At 40.9% G+C, this 24,139-nt stretch overlaps 1 protein-coding gene across 1 annotated transcript in view; it reads left to right on the top strand.

Moving 5' to 3' along the window:
- DSTYK (dual serine/threonine and tyrosine protein kinase) overlaps window positions 1-24,139 on the top strand; it is a 79,541-nt gene that overhangs the window by 2,768 nt on the left and 52,634 nt on the right. Inside the window, exon 2 of the mRNA XM_021003242.2 lies at window positions 15,164-15,735. Coding sequence (XP_020858901.2) covers window positions 15,164-15,735 — 572 coding nt within the window. The remainder of the gene's footprint in view (window positions 1-15,163; window positions 15,736-24,139) is intronic.

Below are 24,139 nucleotides of genomic sequence, written 5' to 3' on the forward strand. Positions count from 1 at the left end.
GTAGGACTTGGTTTCAATATTTTTTATTTACTTTTCATGTATCACTTTGCAGTATACTTATTTGTGTGTGTGCCTATTCCCCTACTATACTGTAAACTTCACCAGCCCAATGATCACATCTTATCTAATTTTTCTATCTTCCCAGGACCAGTACAATGCTCTGTATATATTAGGTGCTTAACACATTTAAAATTCTTGTTGACATTGACAGAAATTTCCAGTCTTAAATTGATAGGAATATGACAGTAGGTTACAGAACAACATTTTCCTTCCTCTTTTACTACATCTGTTTTAATCTCAGATAATTCTGGTGCATGGGTGAATGAAACTTGTATAATTAAGATACTGTAGTCCAGGCCTCCAGCAGAGAAACTGGAGCACCCTATTGGACACAAGAGAGTGGCAGAATTATCCCACCAGGATGACTGACTTTATTCTTTGTAGGGGGTCCCAGCACAAATGTAGTCTAATGCAAGAGGAACCTCCTGGGGTTTATCAAATTTGGCAAATGAGCAAGCCCTCAGATAAGTAAGACAAAGATCAGTTTTAGAGCCCTTTACCAGGGAAGCTACTAGTTCATTTACTTTGATAAATATCTAATTTTAATTATAGATGATTCTATGCTATAATCTATGCTATAGTCTAAATAAATATAAATTTTTCCTAAAAGGATTATTCAAGTCTTAGAAATTAAAAGGCCCCCTTTCCTTTCAACCTGAAAATGGACAAAGGGAGAGTCATGAGGGACTTGAAGATTATCTAAATAGGATTCAATTTTCTACTCTGCAGTAATTGTTGTTCAGCCATTTTTCAGTCATGTCTGACTCTTCGTGACTCCATTTGAGTTTTTCTTGGCAAAAAGACTGGAGTCATTTCCCATTTTCTTCTCCAGCTCATTTTATAGATGAGGAAACTGAGGCAAACAGTGTGAAGTGACTTGCCCAGGGTCACACAGCTAGTAAGTGTCTGAATTCAGATCTGAACTCAGGAAAATGAGTCTTGCTGACTCCAGGCCTGGCACTCTATCCACTGCATCACCTAGCTGCCCCATATGCAATAATTACACATTTTTTAAAAAAGCATTTTTAAAGATCAAATAGCTAAGGAGTTATTACATGAGTTAACATGCTAGAGTTCTTTGAAAGTGGGAGACACTTTAAACCACCTAAGGCATTATAACACTTTGATCACTCTATCAATAAAAGCAATATCAATACTAATAGTTGCCTGTTATGTGATTCTCCTCCCTCCCCATTTTTTCATTGGGAGAATTCTATTTCCACTTCCAACTCTCCTCAAGATAACTGGGTTACATTTGAACTAGTAGGAGTGTCCTATGCAAATTATCTTCTGGCAGATTGGCCAAATTCTTGCTGATGTCATAATCCCACCACCTAATTATAGGCTTTTCATAGGCTACAATGAAAGAAGAGACAAGATAGAGGACAGAAGGGAGGGAGAGGAGCTCATAGAACTGTTTGCATCATTCTGGTACTTCTATTTTCCCCTGCCATAGATGCTGTGAGGATAAGTGATGAGTTTGAATGATATCATACCCTTCCCCCCACCTCAACCAATGTTCAAAATGTTACTCACATTTTAAAAAATTTATTTCCTTTAAGTGTAACAATTTCTTCAGATGAACAGAAATGAACTATTTTATCAGGAAAGAGTGGAAGTGAAAAGTGGAATGTGTATGGATTTTACAACATGGACCATGATTTTTCATCATTTTCCTTTTCCGAGTGTGAAAGTAAGATATGGTTTCCTAACCCTGCTGTCCCCTCACATTGCTCTTCTAGTTCTGCCTTTCTCTTCACTGCTAAACATTTAGAAAGATTCACCTTTCTTCCCTACTGCTTCCATTTTCCTCCCTCTCCACTCAGCCTCTTGTAGTCTGGCTTTGAACTCCCTTATTCAGCTGAAACTGTTGTATGCAGGGCCACTGAGCAACCCCGAACCTGGATAAATCTTCTTTAAATGGAGACCTTTTCATTCATTCTTTGTTCTCCTTATCTTTACATCTAAATTTATCCATCAAAGATCCACTAAAGTCAATACACCATGTTCTATTTAACAAGGATTTAGTTGGGTAAAGAAAGCCAAAATAGCCATTCCTAGGAATGCCTCTATGGCATGTAACCTATTATCACAGCCAATTCAAATGATTCCGATGCCAGTTGCTTATTGATTGACCCTCAGCTTTTGGAACGAGCTACAAAAGATCAAATTAACAGGGAATTTCTGTTTTGTAGGCAGGTAGCCTGCATATATCCCTGGTGCTGGAAACCTTTTCGTCTCCCAGCAATGGCAGCAAAGGCACAGAAACAAGCAAATCCATAGAACAGAAGGGTTCTGTGTGACACATAAACTTAAACCCTGATTGTACTGTGATGCCTAGAAGTGTCCCTAGGCCTGGTAAAATGGCTACATTGTATCTCATCTCATCCCTATAGGGAATCCATACAAACCTTTAGACAATCTAGTTACTTAAAGATGAAAATGCTACTTTTTTTTTTGAAAGGATCTTTCCTCTTCAGAGGGAGATATCACTTGTTTATCTTTGGCATTTTATATCTGACTAGCTGTTGCTGGTTCTACCAATTAGCTCTCTCTGGTACTCTCAGATATATACATTGAAAATTTTATATTAAAAAATACATGAAAAATTAGCCTGATGCTCAATAGTAGCTTATGTTTAGACAGTATTTTGAGAAACAACAGTCAGGGTAGTGGATAGCAGATTGGCCTTGGAATCAGGAAAACCTAGATTCGTTTTCTTGTCTCTGCCACATACTAATTGTGTGACCATAGGCAGGTCATTTAATATCTCAGTGTCTCTGGGAAATCTCTGAGATTATAAACTGCCTAGATGCATGGGTAGAAAGAGTTTCTTCCAGTAGATGTTCCTATAACGATGAACTGACAAGATCTGGATACATATATCAAGGGCTAAGGTCATGCTTCCCCCTTTATTTCTCCTACTCCAAATTTCAAACCTCTCCTTGTCTTAATCCATTCTTTTTTCTTTTAGTTTGAGAAGGTTTAATGGTATCACACTCTGAATAAAAGCAACTCCCTAGAACCTGCTGCTTAGTCATAAATGGGTTGCAATCTGCTTTGGGTACCGTTCCCACATTGAGAATTCCCCCTGAGGACAAAATCACAGATCCTTTCAATGTCTTTATAAATAGTTGTATGAAATGGTGGTACGTGGAAGGAACAATGGATTTGGCATCTGCTGACCAGAATTTTAAACTTTCTCGGTTGCTTACTATCCATTGGATGTCAGGCAAGTCATTAAATTTCTCTGGGCCTCAATTTCCTCTTCTACAAAATAAGGAAGTAGGACTAGATTTCTAACTTCCTTTTTAGCTGTATCTAGCTCTATCTAAATTCTATGATTTTGTCTGAGAGATGCCACAAAACAGTACATGATGTTTTTCTTTTCTTTTTTCTTTTCTTCTTCTTCTTCTTCTTCTTTTTTTTTTTTTTGGCTAGGCAATGTGCTTAAGTGAGTTGCCCAGGGTTACACAGCTAGTAAGTGTCAAGTGTCTGAGGCCATATGAGAACTCATATATGTGTGTGTGTGTGTGTGTGTATATATATATATATGTATATGTATGTATATGGTTATCCCTTTTACATCATGTCTTTCCCCATCTGAGAGTTTCGATATATCATGGGTCAGAATAAGAAATTAAATGGGAATTTTTGGGGAGTTTTGCAGAAGCCACAGACAACACAGAAAATGTTTAGAAATTTAGACATAAAATATATGTATAGTATTTGTATAATATCAACATATTTTATCTTTCAATACCATGATAATTCAAACTTCTTCTCTGGTGCAAAGGGAGGGCCAAAAAATTTTACTTGGATTCGAGATTGTGAAGGTGCCATGCCCCTAACCCTATATATATACATACACACATACATATGTTTACATATATATATGTGTGTATATGTGTGTGTGTGGTGTGTGTGTGTGTGTGTGTATTTCTAGAAGTTCAGAGAAGGGAAAGACCCTAATGTGGGATGGAGCAGTCATGAAAGGTTTCATTATTAGACTGTGTGGTATAATGGAAAGTGCCACCAGGAGCCCTGGTGGCAAAGTCTGCTTCCAAAGCATGTTACCTTGGTAAGTTAGTTAGCTGATCTGTAAAATGGGGATAAAAGAAGACTTATTTTGCCTCCCCAAAAAGGTTATGAGGAAAAAGCTTTGTAAATTTGGAAGCACTATGGAAACTTGAGCTATTAGTTTTATTCATGTAGGAGGCATTTGCATATGTCCCAGAATTATATATTCTCTAGAGTTGAGAAGGACTTCCAAGGCCACCTAGCCTAATCCTCATTTGAATAAGAATCTACTCTTTATCATTCTCAACAAGAGGTTAAGTTAAAGTGGTCATCTAGTGCTTGGTTGTGGTTTTTTGTCCTTCTTTTGGGGAAAGAACCATGAAATTAGGGAGATGATGACATGACTTGCAATTGACTTTGATTTGAGAGAGGGACGGCTGCACCAAGTCACCAGCCTCACTTTCTCCTCCAGAGCCATCTGGGTCCAGTGGCCAGACATTGATTAAGACAATTAGAGACAGCCCAGGATGCAGAAGTAGTCATCTAACCTTTGCTTGAAGATTGCTGGGGGGGGGGGAACCCTCTACTTCCTGAGGTAGCCTCTTGCACTTTTAGATAATTCTAATTGTTAATATCTCCTTACCTGAAGCCAAATCTGCTCCTGCAACTTCTGTCTTCTGGGACCAAGCAAACACACTTAGTATTTCTTCCCAGTGACAGTCTTTCAACTATTGAAAGGCAGTTGTTATGGTCTCCTATATCTTCTCTTCTCTGTGCTTAATTTCTTCAACCAATCCTTGTAGGTCATGATCTCTAGGTTCCCATCACAATCTCAGTCACTCTCTTCTGGATACTCTCCACTGTATAAATGTTCTTTTCAAAACATAGTGCCCCAAACTGAACATAGCCCTCCAGATGTGAGAAGAGGTCTGGATGGCACACTAGGAGAGATTCTGGAGTTGAAGGCAAAATAATTTTACCATGTTGTGATGACTTATGTTTTACTTGCGATGAAGAACATTTTTTCCCTTGAATTTCCTAAAAATCTGTATTAGAAGCATGTCTACAGTAGCATAAAGATGAACATCTGAATCCTTAAGCTACAATTTCTCTTACTTTCCTCCATTTCACTGGCACCTCTCTTCAGACCATTACTAGGTCAGTCTTCTAGTATGACTTTTCTGCCCTTTCAGCCCATCTTCCTATCAGCTAATGGATCATTCCAATGATAAAAATGGTTTCTACCTCTGCTGGTTATAGCTTCCCTTCTTTGATGAAATATATCCTGCTATGTATACCATTTGCTTGGGGATGGAAAACTGGGGCCTAAATTTCATTTATTAACCAACATAGAATTTCCACAGCTCTCCCTATGTTGTCTCAGCCTGGCTACTTCCCAATCTTGTTCCCAGGAAGAGAATGGAAAACTACTCTATAAACCAGAAAAAAGACATCAACAGCCAGAAAAAAAAAAAAAGAAACCCACTGCTGATCTTGTGACTTAAAAGAGAGAGGAAAGACAATAATATCAAACAGCCTCTCCTGGGAAGAAGAAATCATACTATCACATGTGAGATCTCATTCTAGAGTATGAATGCTTCTATCAGAAATAATTTTCAGGGATTATTGCATAGTCAAAGGGCACGAGGGAATCCTACCCAGAATGATAAGAGGACAATGGGCTGTTTTCATTAAAAAAAATTTCATTCCACACTTGCCTTATACAGTACTTCCAAAACGCTGCAGCAAATTTCTATCTTGATTACTTACATACATTATATTATTTGATCTTCATAACAACTCTATGAGATAGGTTCTACAAGTATTATTATTCCCTTTTTACAGAAGAGAAAATTGAGGCTTAGAGAGTTAAAGTGATTTTTCCTTAGCTAGTAAGTCATAAAGCTGGAACTCAAATAGGGTCTTCTGATTCCAAATCCAGTGTCCTTTTTTAAAAATCACATTGTGCTCCAAGATACTGGTCTTTCAAGATACAGTTATATAATATCAACAATCATATTAATGACTGTTTCAAATTACTAGTAGTATAAGACAAATGCAACTAAAACAACCCTGAGGTTTTGCCTCATACCCATCAGATGCGCAAAGATGGCAGAAGATGAAAATGATAAGTGTTGGAGGAACTATGGGAAAGTGTACTAACGTACTGATATTGGAGCTGCTCTGGAAAACAATTTGGAACTATACTGGAAGTCACTGAACTTTGTCAAACAACTTTGGCCCAGCAACATCTCTAAAGAAAATCTACCCCAAAGAGTTCAAAGATGAAAGGAAAGGACCCATATTTACAACAGCACTTTTCTGTTTGTTTGTTTTTTCACAAAGCTATATTTACTTCAAAAATATAACAAGAACAAACTTACATTTCCCAACACTTCAGGAGTCTATTCCTCCTTGGGCATAGTGGCATAGTGGATAGAGCACTGGCTCTGGAGTCAGAAGGACCTGGGTTCAAATACGATCTCAGACTCTGGGCAAGAGAGAAAGAATATTCCCCCCATACATCATTTCAGTCCCTGGGGAGGGGACAGGGATAAGACTTACAGTTTAACTCAATTTCTATATAACATTTATCCCACTAAGTTCAAGTACAAAGCCAGGAGTGCCAGTTTCTGCTGGGCTCACACCAGGACCTATACTCCTCAAGGCTACCAGCCTGGCTGAAACAGCCAGCCTAAATTCTGTACTACCAGATCCCCACAGAACAACAGCTTTTGTGATAACAAAAATCGGGAAACACAGTGAGTACCCATCACTGGGAAGTGGGTGAATGAATTGCTGAGTATGAAAGTAATGGAATACTATTGTGCTGTAGGAAACAATGAATAAGAAGAATTCAGAGAAACTTGGGAAGACTTGACTTGTTTGAATGGATGTAGCTCAAAGTAAGCAGAATTAGGAGGACAATGGACATAATGCCCTTAACATAAAGAAAAAAAGACACAGAAAGAACTTCAGTACTTCAAAACCCTTTAGAACTCTGATCAGTGCTGTAACCAATTGCAGCTTCAGAGGACAAAACTTAATAGACTTCCCTCCTTTCTATACGTTGGATTGGTGGTGGATTATAGTTGTGAAATGAGGAAAACACTGCCAGATGTGGCCAATGTATTTGTTTTACTCAACTGTTACAGGGAAGGGGACTATTGTTGATGGCAGTGGGGTGTCATTGGGAAATAAACGGTGTAAAAGAAAAAAGACATCAAGAAAGCATTTATCTATTGATTTTTTAAAATATGCAAACATCTCAAAACGGATGTTTTGCAGACATCTTAAACTCAATATATTCAAAACTGAATTCGGTATCTTTCTCCGAGAACCCTCTTCACCTCTTCATTTCCCTAATACTTTCGAGCACATTACTACCCTCCGGGTCACCCAGGTTCACAACCTAGGTATCATCCTTCATTCCTCTCTCTCACCTCCAATATCAAATCTCTTACCAAATCTTGCTGATTTTACTTTTGTAATAGCTCTTTCTTCTTTCTTGGCTCTGACACTGCCATCACCCTGATGCAGACCTCCCACATGGACCATCACAATAGCTGCTAGTTAGTCTCCCTGCCTCAAATCTCTCTCTACTCCAGTCCATTTTTCACTCAGTTGTCAAACTCATCTTTTTTTCTACTGTTTTTTTTCCTTCAGATTTTATTAATTTATTTATGTTTAGTTTTCAACATTCACTTCCACAAGATTTTGAGTTCCAAATTTTCTCCCCATCTCATCCCTCCCCCCACCCCAAGATGGCCTGCATTCTGAATACCCCATCCCCTAATCTGCCCTCCCTTCTCTTAACCCCTTCCTCTTCTATTTTCCTGTAGGGCAGGATGGATTTCTATACCCCATTGCCTGCACATCTTATATCCCAGTTCCATGTGAAAACAATTTTTAACATTTGTTTTTAAAACTTTGGGTTCAAAATTTTCTCCCTTCCTCCCTCCCCACTCCTCATCAAGATGGCAAGCAACTTGATACAGGTTATACATGTGTGGTCATGCAAAACACTTCCATACTAGTCATGTTCAAACTGATCTTTCTAAAGTTTAGGTTTCACCAAGTTCTCTGCCTCTCTTCCTATCCTAGTCACCTGTTCAATAAACTTCAATGGCTTCCTATCACCTCTAGAATATCTTCTGTTTGGCTTGTCTTTCTAATCTGGGCCCCTCCTACCTTTCTAGTCTTCTTCTTCTTTTTTTTTTTTGTGAGGCAATTGGGTTTAAGTGACTTGCCCAGGGTCACACAGCTAATAAGTGTGTCTGAGGCCGCATTTGAACTCAGGTCCTATTGCCTCCAGGGCCAGTGCTCTATCCACTGCACCACCTAGCTGCCCTGTCCTTTATAGTCTTCTTATACTTTGCCTCTCTCCCTCCCATCCTCTGTGGTTCAGTGACACTGGCCTCCTTGCTGTTCCTCAAACAGGGCATTCCATCTCTCAGTTCCACTCTGGCCATCTTCACTGGCTATCCCCTATGCCTGGAATTCTCTCCCTCTGCATCTTTGTCTCCTGGCTTCCCTTGCTTCCTTCAAGTCCCAGCTAAAAGCTCACCTTCTACAACAGGCATTTCCTAGTCCCCCTTAATGCAAGTGTCTTATGCCTGTTGATTAGCTCTAATTTATCCTGAATACATCTGGTTTATACCAAACTTATTTTCAAGCTGTTTCTCCCATTAGACTATAACCCCTTGAGAGCAGTGACTGTCTTTTGCTTTTCTTCGTATTGCTTTCTTTGTATCAATGGTAGTTTGGTGCTAAGTACACAGCAGGCACTTAATAAATGTTTGTTGACTCTTGCCTGACTGTTGGCTGACAGAATGGTTGTACCTATTAATGGCTCTGCCAAAAATGCATTAGTATACCTATCTTTCCACATCTCCTTCAACATTGCCACAATGTCTAGACCTAGAGATTCCACTTTAGGCATATACCCTAGAGAGGACATTTCCAAAAGAAAGGATTCATATATATCAAAACATTATTAGTGGCACTTTTTACTGTAGCAAAGAATTAGAAACAGAATAGATGCCCATCGATTGAAGAATGAATAAACAAATTGTGGTACATGAATGTAATAAAGTATTACAGTGCTGTAAGAAGCAATGAGCATAAGGAATACAGAGAAGCATAGATTTACATGAACTGATACATACCGAAGTAAGCACAGCTAGGAAAACTTTACATACATTAACTGCAACAATGTAAGTGAAAAGTAAAGGACCATACAACAATCAAAACAACTTTATGAAATTATAAAAACCAAGAATCGCTCCAAAGAAGAGATATGAGAAGACAGTCTTCCCAATATTTGACAGATGTGGGATATTGTGTTTGTCATCTGTTTGATGTGTTAATTATTTTTACTGAATTTTTTTCTCTTCTCTTTTTCTTTCTTTTTAAAAAAAATTCTTTATTAAAATGGATGTTTCTCTGGGAGGGGGAAGGAAGAGGGATGTGAGAGACATATAAGTGATATATATTAAAACCAAAGATATCAATAAAAATTATTTGTTAAAAAGATGTTACTATATAGTTCCTGTCCATGACATGGGATACAATTATGTAAATGAATGGGCCTATGAATATCCTTGGAGTTTCTTTTATCATCAAACTCTAGCTCTGGAAGAGTTTGTGTCTCACAAAGTGAGATGTATTTTCTCAACTGCTTTCTGATGAAATAAAGGTTGATTTCATTATTGTTTTCTTAACCTGTAAAAACAGTCTCAAATTGAGCTATGTATTTTTCCCTGTAAAAAGTCTCATACTCAAATACAGTTCCTAGCTATGATCTAGGAACATAAACCCTGAGCAATATAAGCTTTCATTTATTTTAGTGACTCAGCTCATTTTAACTGATTTTGTGTCTACCAAGTACTGTTAGATAAAAGGGCAAAACAAAGGGCTATAAAACTTTGCATAGCCTTTGACCTGGTAATAGCACCACTAGGTTTGTATTCCAAAAAAAATTAAACAAAAAAGGACATACTTGTATTATAGCTGCTCTTTTAATGATGGCAAAGAATTGGAAATTGAGGGGATGCCCATTAATTGGGGCATGACTGAACAAGTTGTGGTACATGATTGTGATGGAATACTACCAGAAATGACAAGCAGGATGCTCTCAGAGAAACCTGGAAAGATTTACGTCAATTGATGCAAAGTGGAATGAACAGAACCAGATGAACGTTGTACATGGTAACAGTAATATTGTATAATGATCAACTGTGGTGACTTAGCTATTCTCCGTGATACAATGAGCCAAGACAATTATGAAGGACTTAACATGAAAAATGCTATCCATCTCCAGAGAAAGAACTGATGGAGTATGAACGCAGATCAAAGCATACTGTTTTTACTTTCTCTATTTTTCTTGTTTTTTTTTAAATTTTTGTTTTCTTTCAGAATATGACTAATGTGAAAATGTTTTGCATGACTGCATATGTATAACCTATATCAAATTGTTTGCTTTCTAAATGAAGTGGGCAGGGAGGGATAGAATTTGGAACTCAAAATTTTAAAAAATGAATGTTATAAATTGTTTTTACATGTAATTGGGGAGAAATATTAAATAAATATATTAAAAAAAGAAGAGCAAAAGCCAAAAGGGTGACAGGTCAGCCAGGATAGCTGCTCCATAATTTGTAGAGGGAAAACATTTTCATGATTAAGAAAAATAGACCTCATCAACTGTCTTTTTCAATTTCAAGATCCCTCACCAGACTATTCCTGCCCAGCACCCAACTTTCTACTATTAGAGGTATGACATGACAGAAATCTTGGAGCTTAAGACACACATACTAAATAATTCAGTGTTCCAAGTAGAGAATTAAACAAAACAAAACTGGGTGTTTATTTAGGTATCACAGTACTGCTCAACTGCAGACAAGGCTAAAAAGCCATCCCTACTTAAGAAACAGATGTATCTGACCTCTGCAATTGGTGCCATCTTATGCATCCGACATTTTTCATAGATCCTTTGGGATAGGTTTCTCTCAAAATGTCCTGGAAATACTTCTACTCTTCTCTTGAGCCTGACCAGGCATTTTCTGAGGGAAGGATTTTATAAATTCCCTTTAATTGATTGTCCTTTCTTCCACTGCTCTGAATCTTGACAGCCAAGAATGCCACTGATGAAATATTCATCAGCAGTAGTGCAATGATATCTGATGTATAATTAAGTACATTACATTTAAAAGCTGAGTTTTATGAATAAATATCCTCCAACTTAATAAACCTTGGTATGTAAATTATCATAAAATGTAAAAACAAATGAAACAGGAATATAATCTTTTTGTTTGCAATTTGAAAAAATAAAAATTCTAAATATCATTCATTAATGCAGCTGGGCAGAACAGAAGGGCAAGTGTAAGAGAGGGTACTTGTCTTATTTTTGGATACCAGAGCTGATGGGAACATTGCCAGTTTTTTTTTACTTAAACCATCCCAGACTGAAGAGAACATAAGAACAAAGATTTAGATCTAGAGGAACTCAGAAGCCATTTAGTCATAGGATAATAGGAATATAGATCTAGAAGTAGAAGGAACTTCAAAGGCCATCTTGCCTGGGAGTTCTTCACCTTTTTTCTGTCATGGATTCCTTTGGCAGTCTGATGAAGATCATGGACTCCTTCTCAGGATAATGTTTTTAAGTGCACCAAATTAAATACAAAGGATTATAAAGGAACTCAATTATACTGAAATACAGTTATAAAAATATTTTTCCTATCCAAGTTCATGGGAAATGAACTCTGAAATCTACCCATAAGAAAGTATGTGGACCTCAGGCTAAGAACCGTTGATCGAGTTCTAGTCAAACCCTTTCATTTTACAAATAAGGAAACCAGGGGCAGCAAGGTAGTACAATGGATAGAGCACTGGCCCTGAAGTCAGGAGGACCTGAGTTCAAATTAGGCCTCAGACACTATCTGTGTGACCCTGGGTAAGTCACTTAACCTTGATTGCCTCTCCCCCAAAAAAAAACAAACAAAAAAACTCCAAACCAAAAACAATAAGGAAACTGAGATCTATAAAGGTGAAACAACTTGACCAAGGTAATACAGCTAGTTAAGTAGCAGAGGCAGGATTTAAATCCAGCTCATCAGATGCCATATCCAGCATACTTTCTATTGTCACACCTGTGATTAAAACTCTAGAAAATAGTTCTTAGACTCTCTCTTTAACTCACTTTAGAGATTAACAATCCATACCATCAGAAAATCCTTCATTGTATCTGGCATAAATCTCCTCTGTTGCTGTGTAAGCCCATTTCCCTTCATTTTGCAGTTAGTGTTAGATACTAGAATGAGAGGTTTATTTTACTGGTTGGGAATTCAGCTTAAGTTTAGGCCGGGGAGGATTTCATCTTTCCCTCTCATCTTTTGAGCTTCTCTATAGTAGGAAACAAGTGATGCTTTTCCTTAGTGCATGAAATGCATATTTCATGACCCCATAGTTTTTGTTTTTAAACCTTTTATTCACCTGCCTTGAATGTCTTTCTCCCTCCTCTATACTTAGTCAGAAAAAATGGGAGAAACAGTGTGGGGAATAACAGATAAGAGTTGGATGGGAAATTAGGAAGAACTGGGTTCACATACTGCCTCTCATTCTTACAAGTCATGTGACTATGGACAAGTCACCTGACCTTGCTAAGCCTCAGTTTCCCCATCTCTAAAATGAGGACAATAATATCGATAGGATCTACGTGCCGGCATTATCAAGAAGCTTCAATGAGAAAATGCATGCAAAGTTTGGCACAAAATTAAAGGTGCTACGAAATATCTGTTACTCTTCTTCCAGCCTCACCCATTCTTCAAGATCTGATTCAGATTCTATCTCCTCACTTACAATCTTCCTAATCCAAGTCAGCCCAAAATTCTTGTTACCTTCTGTCCTCTGTTTCCTGTGATTTCTTTGGTGTAGGAAACTCTTAAATCCCTTCTATCAGTTCATATGAACAACTATTCTGCAACTTACCATCCTTGAGAGATGTCTGTGGGGGCACCAAGAGGTTAAGTGACTTTGAGTGACATAGCCTATGTCAGAGCCCAGGTCTTCAAGACTTTGAAGGTAACTCTCTAAAGTGGGAAGAGCATTCTATTGAGATTGGAGGTCTGTGCTTAGAACCCATCCCTAGATGTGTGACCTCAGGTAAATCATTCCATTTCTTTGGGTCTTATTTTCTTAATCTCTGAAATGAGGGAGTTTGATTTGATAATCTTTGAAGTTCCTTCTAGTTCTAACATCCTGCAAACCTATGAATCACTAATTATTATTATTAATAATAATAATATTCAAGTGGATCTGTTGTCTTATCAACTCATGTAGGCCTGTCTATCCGTGAGATTCTTGTTCCAATTCACCTTGCTTTCTCCTGGCATCTTGAGGGTACCAGAGAAATGAGATGACTCGCCCATGGTCACGTAGCTACTAAGTGTTAAGAGGCAGGTTTTTCTAACTTTGAGTCTAGAGCACTTTCCACCATTCTCAGATGCATCTATTGACATCCTGTCTTGCTATTTAAATTTTCATTCATTTGTGAACATTCCTCAGAGGGCATTATCTTGTGTACAGAATAGCTACAATGTCTTGTAGATATTAAGCACATGCAATAATATTTATTTGGTTTTGTTTCTCCTAGGACTTGTAAATTCACATTCTGTTTTAAATACACACACACAAACACATTTGACATAAATAGGAAAACACTGTGGCTGGATAGCTTTCTCTCTCTCTCCTTATCTCCAGAGAACTTGCCCTCCACTGACACAGACTTAAGAAATCAGGGTCACATCTATAATGTGGTGAATCAGAGGAGGACTTTTTTTTTTTTTTTGGCTAGGCAATGGGGTTAAGTGACTTGCCCAGGGTCACACAGCTAGTAAGTGTTATGTGTCTGAGGCCGCATTTGAACTCAGGTCCTTCTGAATTCAGGGCCGGTGCTCTATCCACTGCGCCACCTAGCTGCCCCCAGAGGAGGACTTTAGAGGAGTCTGCGTTGAAAACAGGAAGAGCTTAATAAATGTTTTTTGAGAAAATGAATGATTAAAAGCCTACTTTTGGGATCATCACAAGAAGGAAGGAAACATTTATTAAGTGCCAGGAACTGTGCTGAGTGCTTTACAAATATTATCTCATTTGATCCTCCCAACAACACTGTGAGTAGGTACTTTTATTATCCTCATTTTTCAGATGAGGAAACTGAGGCAGGCAGCAGATTAAGTGGGGAGGCTGGAATCAGGTAAAATCTGAACTCAGGTTTTCTAGACTCTAGACCACTGTATCATCCAGCTTCCATCACTGGGACACTGATATCCTTAACGACAAAATTTCCTCTGTTTTAAATATCTTTAGATACGATTTCAGTGAGTGCATTCCATTTTTGCCTGGGTCGGAGCTTGAAGTTCCTCCTCTTCCTTAAACAAACAAACAAAAAAAAGGTGGGGGTAAGGGGAGTTTAATTGGATCAAAATATTAACTAACATTTACAGAATGTTTTAAGGTTTGATAAGCACTTTATACATTTGGGCCTAACCAAAAATCTATGGGGAAACTGAGGGTGACAGAGGTTAAGTGACTTGCTCAGAATCATACAGCTACTAAGCGTAAGCAGGAGGATTTGAAATGAGGTCTTTTGACTCAGGAGAGACACCCCGTGTCAGCTGCTTGAGGACAAGTCTTAGAGCATCCCTAATACCTAGGAAAGTGACTTGCATACAGTAGTTGCTTAATAAATGTTTGTTGAATTGAATTCAGGCATGGAAGTTTTGGATGAGGAGAGAATGAATAAAATATTTATAACCTGGATTCTGTGTGCTGGTAAATGTTTAACAACTGGCTTCTAGGGGAGGGGGGGAAATGTATGCAGGACACACTTTAAAGTTTAATTTCCATTATTAACATTTTCTCCCTCATTTTCTTAAGTCTAGACAATCAAGAAAACAATCAATCAAGCTGACTTCCTAGACTTAAACGCTCACATTGAAAATTTAACAGTCGGCTCAAGTTGGCCCCAGCCCATCACCTCAAGAATCCCTCTGCAGCCTCTCGGAGATGCCCGCTTTTCTCTCAGCCTGACCGCGGCCTACAAGTCCCAGGCTGCCTCGCGGGGCGGCGTTCCTCCCCTCGCATTCCCCCTCTCTCCCTTGGGCAGAGTGAATAAAGGTTCCGTTGTGGGCTCACTGCGGGCTGGTTTGTTATCGTCTGTGGGTGACGAAAGCCCGGGGGTGGGTGGGCGGCGTGCAGCCGGTGGGCGGGCGGGCCGGGGCGTAGCGAGGCTGGGGCTCCCCCTTCTCTCCCCATTGGGGGGCGGGCAGAAGGGAGGCGGGAGGCCGGGCGGGCCGGCGGCCTGGGGCCGAGCCGCGAAGACGGAGCGGTCGGAGGAGATGGAGGGCGGCGGCGGCGGCGGCGGCGGGGGAGGGACGGCCCCTCGCGGGAGCGGCCCGGCCTCGGGCCCCGGCGGCGGCGGCGGCGGCAGCGGGCTGTCTCGGGAACTGGGCCGGGCCTTCGCCCACCACCGCCTCTACCTGAATCGGCTGCAGCAGAACCTGAGCGAGACCCAGAAGTTCTTTCGCGACATCCAGTGCTCCTACGATTGCAGCTTCCCCCCCTTGTCTCCGGTCCCGGGCGGCGATGTCTCCGCGGGTAAGGAGGGACGCGCCTCCGGGCCCTGAGGACCGGCCGCGGGGGGCAGGCACGGAGGGAGGTGTTCAGGCGCCTCGAGGACCCGGGATGCGGAAGGAGAGGGAAAGGAGTGGGGCGCCAGGGTCAGGGGTGGGGGGGCTCTACGGGGTTCCCGGGTCAGGGGTGGGGCTCTGCGGGGTGTCAGGGTCAAGGGCGAGCTGGGGCCCTGCGGGATGCCAGGGTCAGGGGTGGGAGTAGGGCTCTGCGGGGTGTCAGGGTCAAGGGCGAGCGGGGGCTCTGCGGGGTGTCAGGGTCAAGGGCGAGCGGGGGCTCTGCGGGGTGTCAGGGTCACGGATGGGGAGGCGCCCTGCGGGGTGTCAGGTCAGGAGCGTGGGGGGAATTTCTGGGGGTGGACCTCCGGTGTCTGGGGCAGTCGGTCTCCCAAAGGCATCGAGGTTACCAAAGGATGGTTTCGTGGGAGGAATTGTGGAGAAAGGGATGGTTGATTTTGGAAAGAGAAGGGCTGGGGGGTTAATCCAGCTGTGAGTTGGAGGCGGGGTGGGGGGCTTGCGACGGCCAGGAAGGAGGTGGCAGGGTGTGTAGGATGCACAAAAGTAAAAAGATGATTCGCCGGAGGAGTCAATCAAGTAGCGTTTATTAAGCGCCCACTATGTGCCCGACAATGTGCTAAGCGCTGAAGACGATGAAGAAAGGCAAAAGACCGTCCCTGTTCTCAGGGAGCTCCCAGTTTAATGGGAAAGACAGCGTGCAGACAACTCTCACAAAGATAACTTGGAAAGAATTAACTCCCTGGGGTTCAGGGGAGCTCTGGAAAGACTTCTTGGAGAAAGTGGGACTTTGGGACTCGAAGGAAGCCAGGAGGTGGAGAGGAGAGAGAGCACAATCGGGGCGATAGCAGAAGTGAGCCAGGGCATTCATAGAGGTGGAAGGGAAGTGGAATGAAGTTCAGTAGCCCTCAGGCTATGGGCTGTATTGTCAAAGAAGGAATGCGAGGTTTGGGTTTGGGGGAAGGTCATGTATACTTGAGAGGCTCCACGATCTTGGCTGTCTGCTGGTGCAGATTGCAGCCCATCATCCATGACTTCTCATCCCCTATGGTTCTTTTTGGTGGCTTCCATAAAGAGTCTCAGCCAAGACGTCAGAGGACCTCAGTTATTGGGGCAGCTAGGTGGCGGAGTGGATAGAGCTGTGGGCCTGAAATCGGGGAAACCTCTGTTCAAATCTGGCCTTAAGCACTTAACTAGCTTAACTAGCCAAGTGATCCTGGGCAAGTCACTTAACCTCTATTTGCCTCAGTTTCCTCATCTGTAAAGTGGGAATAATAATAACATCTACCTCTCAGGGTTGTTGTGAGGATCAGATGAAATAATTTGTAAAGTATCTGGCATGCAGAAGGTACTATATAAATGTTAGCTGTTGTTATTTGCTGTTTTTAATATTTTGTAGATAATCAGTGCAGTACTTTGACTATACATTTGTTATGCTTTACACGACCTGGTCACCTGGTGTATTTTAGGAAAGGAAGGCTAGTTGGTGCCAATGAATTACCAAAAATTGTGCCTGGGTCAGAAATTATGCTCTTTTTTTTTTTGAGGAAAGTATGACTCCACTTTTTTGTGTTTGTGACCCCCTTTTGTGTGTTGTCTTTTCCCTTTAGAATGTAAGTTCTTTGAAGGCATAGACTTTCTTTTTGCTTATACTTTGTATCCTCAGAGCTTAGCATAGTGCCTAGCATATAGCAAGTGAAAATCTCCCTTTTCTCCCCTCTTCATTTCCTTCCTTCCTTCCTAACCTGCCTTCTGAGCTGCTTTTTTAACCCTTTCAGTACTAATTTCTTCTTGGGACAAAAATACAAAGACCCCAAAGCACTTAAACATGACCAGAGTTTTCAAGGTGATGGTCTTTTTCTTTCTAGTTACCCTCAGGACCTGAAATTGGAGAAACTGGCCTCCTTTGATCCCAGGTGTTGTTAAATACAAACTTTTAGTTAAAATGAATGAGCTCTATAGATTGCACTTATGTGTACAAAAGATAATAACAGCCAAATAGCCTGTGAATTTAGGGGCTGATAACATTTTAAAATAGAAATGACTAGTTAGATTCTTAGGTTGTATTTCTTAGTAGTGTGCCTGCTTTACTGTAACCAAGTTGTACACATGTCATTAATTTGTCTTAGGGTCTAGAATTAGGGGTGAAAGTTAGAAGGTACCCAGATAGTCAAATTTTAAAATTTTAGACCAATTCTAAGTAATCCTCTTCTGTTTGACTTGCTGATGTCAGTGACAATCATAGTTTCTACACGATGGAGAATATTGTAGAGGAAGGGCTAATTGTTGTGGGGTTGTAGTTTTGACATATTGTGTTCAGAGCGTTGTTGATGTGAAAGTGGATATAGAGAGAACTGCTCTCTTCCTCTGCTCCATGAAGAAGTAGGTGTTAGGAAAGCCTGGTTGAGAATGTGTTTTATTTTTGAAGTCCCCCAGAGAAGAAAATTCCACGGCCTTTTTCTTTCACCGTCTTTAGGGTTCTTCTTCACTAAGAAAATCTTCCTCACAGCTCATTTAATTCAATTCCACAGACATTTTTTATGGTCCTTCAACATGCCAAGTGCTGGGACTACAAAGACAAAAATAGAATGGTTCCTGCTCTCAAGCAGCTTATATTCTCGTGGGGAGAGACAACATGTATGCAGATAAGTGATTACCTTAAATACAAAGTCATGGGGATGACCACTAACCACTGGAGGACTCTGGAAAGGCCTGGAGCCCAGCTATAAAGGAAGCTCTAGATAGTTCTAGGCAAAGGTGATGGGACAGAGCTTTCTACCCCTGGGACCGAGGCTGTACAAAGGTGTACAGAAGACAGGAGATGGAAGATTTTCTTTGGGGAGAAAGCAAGCAGGCAAGTTTGGTTGGAATGTAGAATATGTAAAGGAGAATAATATGAAATGAGTCTGGAAAGATAGGTTGGAGCCAGGTGGGCTGGGCTTTTCAGTGGCTTCACAGAAGAATTTGTATTTTATCTCAGAGGCAATAGGGAGCCATTGAAACTTCCTGAGCAGGGGAATGATATAGTCAGACTTGTGCTTTAGGAATCAGTTTGGCAGCTCTGAAGAATGGGTTGGAGAGGGAAGAGACTGGATACAGAATGACCAGTTATTAAGGCTATAGTCATATTTCAGACTAGAGGGGATGAAGGTTGGAACTAGCCTGGTAGCTTTGTCAGTGGAGAGAAGGGATTAATACAAGAAATACTGTGGTAGTAGAACCAACAAGACTGGGCCTGTGTGGGTTGAGGGAGAGGGAGGATTTAAGGAAGATTATAAGGTTGCAAATGTGGGTGATTAGGATTGTGATGTCCTAGAAAAAAAATGGCAGTTTGAAATAGGAATGGGTTTAGGCCACATGTGGTCTTAAGGCCACAGGTTCCCCACCCCTGGTTTATGGGAAAAGGTAACTAGTTCTGTTTTGAACATGTTGATTTTGAGAAGTGTGGAACTCTGAAGAAAGATAAGGGCTGGGCGGGTAGCTTTGGGGGTCTTTTGCATAGAGATGATGGTTGAATTAATGGTAGCTGATGAGATCATCAAGGGAGGAGGATATAGAGAGAAAAGAGGAGAGAGTTGAGGGCAGCTTTGTGGGGTATGGATTCATAGTGGAGTGGGCCTAAATGATGATCCAGCAAAGGAGACTGAGAAGGAGCGATCATACAAGTAGAAGGAGAGAACCAGAGAGGATGGTATCAGAGAACAGTGGGAGGAGATAGTGTTCAGGAGGAGAGGGCCACTAACAGTGGTAAGTGCTGCAGAGAGTCGAGAAACATGAGGACTGACAAAGGCCGTTGGTTTTGGTGATTAGGAGATCTTTGGTGACCTTGGAGTGGGCAGCTTCAGTAAATTGTGGATCAGAAGCCGGACAGTAAAGTGTTGAGAAGGGAGGGTGAGGAAGTAGAGGCAACAAGTATGTAATAATTTGTCTAGAAGTTTGACTATGAAAGGGAAGAGATATAGTGTGATACTTAGTCCAGTAGGGACAAGCGAAGATGTTTTAAAGGATGTGGGAGATCTAGGTATGTTGGTAGGAAGCAGAGCAGAAGTGCTCAAGTGAGGGCAGATTGGAAGTTAAGGTGGGCAAGTTCATGTTGTACCCGAAGCCCATTTTCCCATTATTTGGAAGGGTGACTTTAGTTTTGGAAATTGCATTTCAGAAAATAGAATCATCTGTGGGAGTAGAAGAGGTGGGTAGGAGGAGGAGGTAATCAAGGTACCCTGGACCTTTGTTTTTTCCTTTTAAAAATACAGTTTAAGAGAGAGATGTCTCGCACGAGTTTCTTCTGGTGGATCATGGATTGGCATTCGAATGTTAGGCCTCTTTAACCTCTGGAACTTCTGCCTAAATACAAAAGCTTGTGGTAGTGGCGAAAAGGTAGGACCAGAGCTATTTAATTTTGTTCCCCCTAATAGAGAGGATATTCACATTAGTTTGTAGAGTTATTTGTGATTAAGAAAATTGTCGGTCAGTCATCAGGCATTTGTTAAATATCTGCTGTATGCCAGGCACTATGCTGGGTGTTGTGGATACAAATAAAATGAATAAAAGAATCCCGACTAGAATGAAGTTAAAATTCTAAGGGGAGGAGAAAGAGGAGAGGGGGAACAACAGGTACCCCACTCCAAATGTAGTGTATCCAGATGGGATTATAGAATGGCAGAACTGGAAGGGTTTGTCTAGTACAATTCTCTCAATTTATTGCTAAAATACTGAGGCCCAGTGTGTTAAAGTGACTTCCCTGTGGTCCCCATAGTAACTGCTAAGCTAAAACACAAGTCCAAGTCTTCTGACTCCAAGTTCAGTGCTCCTCCTGTTAACACCTTACTATAGATGAATGTGTGAATTTTTAGGCTGCCCATGACTCTAGGAAGCTGTGTTAGATAAAGAATCCCTGGGGGAGGATTTATGAGATGCTTAGATTTTGTCTCCTTTTCCATTGTAAGGTGAAGATCCAGTTCAACTCATAGTCTTAGTTTTTCCATATGAAGTTGTACTCATGTAGAATGAGAAACTGAAATGTTCAGAGACTCACCATTCAATAGCTATCTGGCAGACCTCTGAGAGATTTTTAACTGTTCTTTCTGGTGTAGAAGAGTACTTATAGGCATTATGTATTATGTACTGTGTATTAGAATTGCTGAGGACAAACTAGAACTTTGAAATGATTGGAATGTAATAACAATAAAAATACTATTTACATAACATTTTATACCTTTATGCTATTTCACTTTAAACTGGTGCCTGTCACAGAGCTTTGCATGTTGCCTAGGCATTGAATGAATGCATAGTAGGGAAGGAAGAGGAAGGGCACAAAAGTGATTTTTTTCCCCTTGATATGATCACATTGTGACATACTTCAGGGTCTGAGTAGAAAGTTTAGAACATAGATATTATTTTAGGGATAAAAAGTCCATTGGATAGAACCTCAATGTGGTCTAGTTCTCAGAAGCAGCTTGGCTAAGTGGGTAGAAGATTAGATTGGGAGTGGGTTGATGGCTAGTCTTTTTTTCTGTTTCTTTTTTTACCTCTCTACAAAGAGGAGATGATGGCCTGGGATGCAGTGGATGACCTTGGCATCTTCATTGTCTGACCAAGTTCTAAGCGCTTCATAACACCTTCGTGGCCATCCCACATGGCCCAGACTTCAGAGCTACTGTGAGTAATTATTGTGAGTAATCTCAGACTGGAGAACAGCAGAGTTGCCACTGGCCCAGGGAAAGGCAAATATCCCTAGGATAGAAGACAATGAGTTAATAATAAAAACAGCATTTATAGGTCTCTTTAAGGTTTGAAAAGTGCTTTACAAATATTATTCTACAGACTTTTAAGCCACTGATTCTGACTTTGATTCCTGGCAAAATTATGGGACGTACCCTGAAAGGGATGGTGGGTAAACATCTAGAAAAGGAAGGAGTGACTGGAAAGAGCCAACATTGTTTTATCAAGAACATGTCATTCAGACTAACCTCAATTTCTTTTTTTACCAGGGCTTTTAGAGAGGTGGATTAGGGGAATGATGTAGATACAGTTTATTGGGATTTCAGGAAAGCATTTGACAACATTTTTCATGCATTCTTGTGGACCATGTGTAGGCTTGATGATAGTGCACTTAGGTAGATTAAGAGCCTGTTAGATGAACCCAGAGAGTACTCATTAATGGTTCAGTTGTCAGTTGGGAGGAGATCTGTAGTGGATGGCTCAGGGATCTGATCAGTCCTTGGCTTTGTGCTGTTTAACCTTTTTCTTAGTGCCTCAAACAAAGACATGGATAGTGAACTTATTAGATTTGCAGATGGCACCAAATGGGGAGGCCTAGTTTGGCACGAGGATCTAGAAATATCTTGACAGGTGAGAATGTTGGGCTGAATTGAATGAGGTAAAATTTAATAAGGAGAAGTGTAAAGTCTTACACTTGGACACTTGGTTTATTAAGGGTTTTTTTTGGGGGGGACCTAGGCAGTGGAGTTAAGTGACTTGCCCAGGGTCACACAGATAGTAGGTGTCATGTGTCTGAGGCCGGATCTGGACTCAGGTCCTCCTGACTCCAGGGCCAGTGCTCTATTCACTGCACCACCTAGCTGCCCTGACACTTGGTTTAAAACAATCCACCTCATGAGTGTAAGATGGAGGGTTTTGACTGAACAACATTTCACCTTAAGCTTGAAAGGTTTTACTAAATTGCAAGCATAGTATGAGTAAACAGAGTTATGTGGCAGTCAACAAAGCCAGTGTTATCTTAGGTTGCATCAAAGGAAGTGATGGTCCCATTGTACTCTGCTGTAGCTACACATCATATGGAATATTGTCTTCAGCTCTGGGCATTACATTTTAGGAATGACATTGATAAATTTAGAAAGTGTTCAGAGGAACGTGACTTAGGGTATTGAAAATCCTTGGGATCATGCCCTGAGTCAGTCAGTCAGCATTTATTAAGCGCCTATTATATACCAGGCACTGTACTAAGCCCTGGAGATCCAAAGAAAGGTAAAAGATAGTCCCTGCCCTCTGGGAGCTAACAATCTAATGGGAGAGACAGCATGTATACACCTATGTACAAATAAACAATAAACAGGATAAATTGGAAATAATAGAGGGAAGGGACTAGAATTAAGGAGGATCAGGAAGGGCTTCCTATAGAAGGTGGGATTTTAGCTGAGACTTGACAGAAGTCAGGGAAGTCAGAATACAGATGAGGGAGAGCATTGTGACCGTAGGAGAGAGACAGAGAAAAAGCCCCGAGTTGGGAGATGGAGTGTCTTGTTCTAGGAACAGCAAGGAGGCCAATGTCACTGGATCACAGAGTGTGTGGGCTGGTGTAATGTAAGCCACTGGAGTTTGGGTCAGACTTGTGCTTTTAGTAAGATCACTTTGACATCTGAGAGGTGGATGGACTGGAGGAGAGAGAAACTTGAGGCAGACCAAACAGCAAGTTGCAGTTCTCTTCTTTCATGACATGATGAGAGAGGGCTGGTACCAGATGTGGTATTGTTACAGGAGGCGGCAGTATATATGAAAGATGTTAGAAAGAGAAGGTCAACAGGACTTGGCAACAAATTGGATAAAAGGGTAAGAAAGTAAGGAGTTTGGGATGACACTTAGGTTGTAAGCCTGGGTGATTGGAAGCATGGTGGTGCCCTCAGCAGTAATAGGGAAGTTATGAAAGTTAGAAAGTGTTCAGAGGAACATGACTTAGGGTATTGAAAATCCTTGGGATCATGCCCTGAGTCAGTCAGTCAGCATTTATTAAGCACCTATTATATACCAGGCACTGTACTAAGCCCTGGAGATCCAAAGAAAGGTAAAAGATAGTCCCTGCCCTCTGGGAGCTAACAATCTAATGGGAGAGACAGCATGTATACAACTATGTACAAATAAACAATAAACAAGATAAATTGGTTTTGTGGGAAAGATAATGAGTTCAGTCTTAGACATAGCGAGTTTAAGATGTCTTTGAGATGTTCAATGTAGTCATTTGGAGATGTTGAGACTGGAGATTATCAGAAAGGTAAGTGCAGGATAAGAAGATCTGAGAATCAGCAGCATAGAGATGATCATAGAATCCTTGGAAGCTGATGAGATCATCAAATGAAATAGTATAGAAGGAGAAGAAAAGACTGCCAAGGACACCTGGTGTCATCTTGATGAAGATCCAGCAAAAGAGACCAGAAAGAACAACCAAATGGGTAAGAGGAGAACCAGTAGAGAGTAGTGTAACAAACCTAGGGAGAAGAGGGTGCTTGACAGGGTCAGAGTCTGAAGAAAGGTCAAGAAGGATGAGGACTGAGAAAAGGCCACTGGATTTGGCTATTAAGAGACCATTGGTAATTTTGGAGAGCCATTTCAGTGGAATTATG

The sequence above is a fragment of the Phascolarctos cinereus genome, unplaced genomic scaffold, assembly GCF_003287225.1.
Source record: "Phascolarctos cinereus isolate Bilbo 61053 unplaced genomic scaffold, phaCin_HiC Scaffold_5;HRSCAF=322, whole genome shotgun sequence".
In the NCBI taxonomy this organism is placed as follows: Eukaryota; Metazoa; Chordata; class Mammalia; order Diprotodontia; family Phascolarctidae; genus Phascolarctos; species Phascolarctos cinereus.